Source organism: Aplysia californica, unplaced genomic scaffold (genome assembly GCF_000002075.1).
Source record: "Aplysia californica isolate F4 #8 unplaced genomic scaffold, AplCal3.0 scaffold00406, whole genome shotgun sequence".
NCBI lineage: Eukaryota > Metazoa > Mollusca > Gastropoda > Aplysiida > Aplysiidae > Aplysia > Aplysia californica.
Window position 1 is genome coordinate 492,776 of NW_004797676.1, and position 3,103 is coordinate 495,878.

Genomic DNA, 3,103 nt, shown 5'->3' on the forward strand with positions numbered 1-3,103 from the left:
TTTCTGTCATTCAGTCTCAAAGTATTCCAGGTATAAGAGAGCATTTTTTTTCCACAGGTCTTATTTTTTTAGTAGAGGTTTTATGGTGCTCGCAACTGCATAAGGTCATATGAGGGCCAGAAGATTAGAGGTGTTACAAGAGAGTAACAAACATAAAAAAGAAGAAGGGGAGATAAGGATGATAGATGTTTGATAGGAAAGAAGAAGCAAACCACACCGGAGCATCCGCCAACCACCCCCTCTGCAAGTTTGTGCATTTCCCTATAATTCAAACAATAAATCAAACACATGACCAGAAGAGAACAATATCCTCAAAAAAGACAATATAACACCCTAGAAGGTCACATGTTCAATTTTGGACTTCTGACTGCAGCTCAAAGAAGCCAAATAGACGAGAGGATTTTAAAAAAAAAAAAAAAACAGAAAACATAATTGGTAGTTTCCTATAAGTAGGAACAATAACATATATTTCACTGGGGATGTATATTTTTTATTAACCCCAAAAGAAAAGAATGACATGACACAAGAAAACCAGCATCATAGACAATACATAAGAGTGACCCATCCTTTCTAGACGGAAAGAAATAGCACAGGGGAAAGTCAAGACGTGGGCCCAACCAGTGGCACCCTCATACAATCAAAAATATTATGAAAAAAATCATTTTTATAGAGGAAGAATGAGTGGGTGGTGTTTGTGGTTTGGTCCTTCTTTCCTATCAAACATCTATCGTCCTTATCTCTCCTCCTATTCTTTGTAAGCTACTCTTTGGTAACACCTCTGCGCTCATATGACCTTATGTAGTTGCAAGCCCTGTAACACTCTTACTAAACTGAAATAAACTTGTAACCCCTCTAATCTTCGGCACTTGAAAGGACATACTCGAGCTGCAAGTGCTGTAAAACTCTCACTAAAAGTAAACTAAGACAAAAGCCGGTCCCAGAGTAGCTCTGTAGGTCTGACCTGCAGCTCGCCTAGCTCGCACCGTGCAAATGAACGTATACATTATCGTGTGCCGGAGCAGCGTCGCTGTATGATCTGTCTATTTTCCGCTGAGCTGCGCGACACGTCAGACGTGCTATTCAACAATGTTGTAAAACACGTCGGACATGTGTGGCACGCAGCCTCGCTTCGTGTTTATTTTCGACTGAAATTCTTTACAGATCATCAAAATCAGCGAGAAGAAAGTATTATTAGGTGCTTTGCTCTTAGAAATTGATGCTAACATCAACACCTGACCACAAAACCCCAAGAAATTAACTTTATCCAACATTAAAATTTCGAATACAGAGGTTGACCTTGTTTCAACTGTTTAGTTACATTCGTAGGCCTGCGTGCTTCTAGCCTAGAGCGGCTGTTCAGACACGCAGAGGGCGCTCACTCAGACACAGAAGCCAACGCACAGTACGGCTGTGCCGACAAGCAGACGGCGTGCGCTTGCCGAGCTGCAGGTCAGACCTACAGAGCCACTCTGGGAAACCTGCCTAAAAGAAGAACAATGATCTGACCTTTCTTCTCCTCCACCACAGGCTGCTGTTCTTCCAAGGGCTCTGGACCAGCAGGCTCTCCTGACTCCACAGCCTCAGCAGATGCTCCAGCTGACTGCCTCGCCAGCTCTGCAGCGGAGGGACCTTGAAGAAACTCTCCAAAACCATCCTCTTCCTCCACAGCTGGTATAATTTCCACTGCAGAAGAAAAAATAAAACCACATTTTTTTTATGAAAATTCAGTGTCAAAGCTTACAGGCTAAAGAAATTCAGAATAACTTCACTGGTTCTCAATTTCCTCTCAATTTCTTGTTTTATCAGTTCAAATAAAAGCAAGGAAATGTTAATAATAAAAGTAATAATGGATAGCATTTGTGTAGCGCAAATTTCCGAAGTGCTTCCCTGTGCCATTAATTAAAACATTATATTTAACAATGAGACTGATACCAACATCAAGGAAGAATCACACCACACACCTAATAAAGCAGCACCAACATTATAACAATGCCAAACACAACTCTCTCACAAACTGAAGTATAAAACTTAAAACAGACCAACAATCTCAAAATAATAGGCATGAGCTTTTGCCCCTACCCTTTTCAAAACTAAAGAAAAGGGTCTTTCTTACACACACACACACACACACACACACACACACACCTCAAGTGCTGCACAGACACAGACACTCATTGCCACACACTCACCTTTCTCCTGAGACTGTGGGGGAATCTTAGTGTCCGCGGCAAACATGGAACCAATCAGTTTGTCTGCGTCAACCTTGACGGCACCAGGCCTGCCAAACTGCCGGAGTTTCTGCCTCTGCTCCTCAAAAAAACGTTCCTTTTCAGACTGCTGTGGTGTGCCTTTGGACTTGCTCAGAGATGCTCTGCGTACAATTAGGAGGTTTATCGTGAAACGACATGTTGTATCATCCTGTTTTGGTAAGTGTTTAACGGCACTTGCAACACAATAAGGTCATATAAGTGCCGAAGTTTAGGGGTGCTACAAGAGAGTAACAAACACAAAAAAGAAGGAGGGGAGATAAAGACGATAGACGCTTGATAGGAAAAAAAGAAGCAAACCACACCAGGAGCACCCGCTAACCACCCACTATCATCCTTTACTAGTCACAAACTCTGCAAAGGGGGGGGGCACTTTACCATAATTTGATGTCTTACCGCTCGCTCGCCGCGCATCAAACATAACCTTCTGATCTAAATCTAGATCTAGATCTCTAGGTCCAAATAAGCAGGGTGGGAACTATCGAAAAGGCGCCCAGTTTCCTTGTTATTCCACACGGACATTGTGTACTAGAACTAGGCTAGAAGACCTGTGCAATAGTAAAACTGGTAGCGTGTAGACAAAAATAAATAAATAAACAGCACTGTCTATATGAAACAATGGTGTGTAGCCTTCAGCTGACTCCAACACGGACATTGTAGTCATTGTAGTAAAACTAGAAGACATGTGCGATAGTAAAACTGGAAGCGTGTAGACAAAAAAAAATTAATTAAATAAACAACACTGTCTAGATCTACTGGTCTAGAATAGTCTAAATGAAACAATGGTGTGTAGCCCTCCGCACACGCACACGCACACGCACACGCACACGCACACG

General features: G+C 42.3%; 1 protein-coding gene across 3 annotated transcripts in view; it reads right to left on the reverse strand.

The window, feature by feature from the left end:
* LOC101855123 (synergin gamma) overlaps window positions 1-3,103 on the reverse strand; it is a 36,138-nt gene that overhangs the window by 28,317 nt on the left and 4,718 nt on the right. For all 3 annotated transcript variants that reach the window (XM_013085783.1, XM_005104142.2, XM_013085782.1), the window contains exons 5-6: window positions 2,190-2,371; window positions 1,507-1,683 (exon numbers count right to left, since the gene is read on the reverse strand). In XM_013085783.1, coding sequence (XP_012941237.1) covers window positions 1,507-1,683; window positions 2,190-2,371 — 359 coding nt within the window. The remainder of the gene's footprint in view (window positions 1-1,506; window positions 1,684-2,189; window positions 2,372-3,103) is intronic.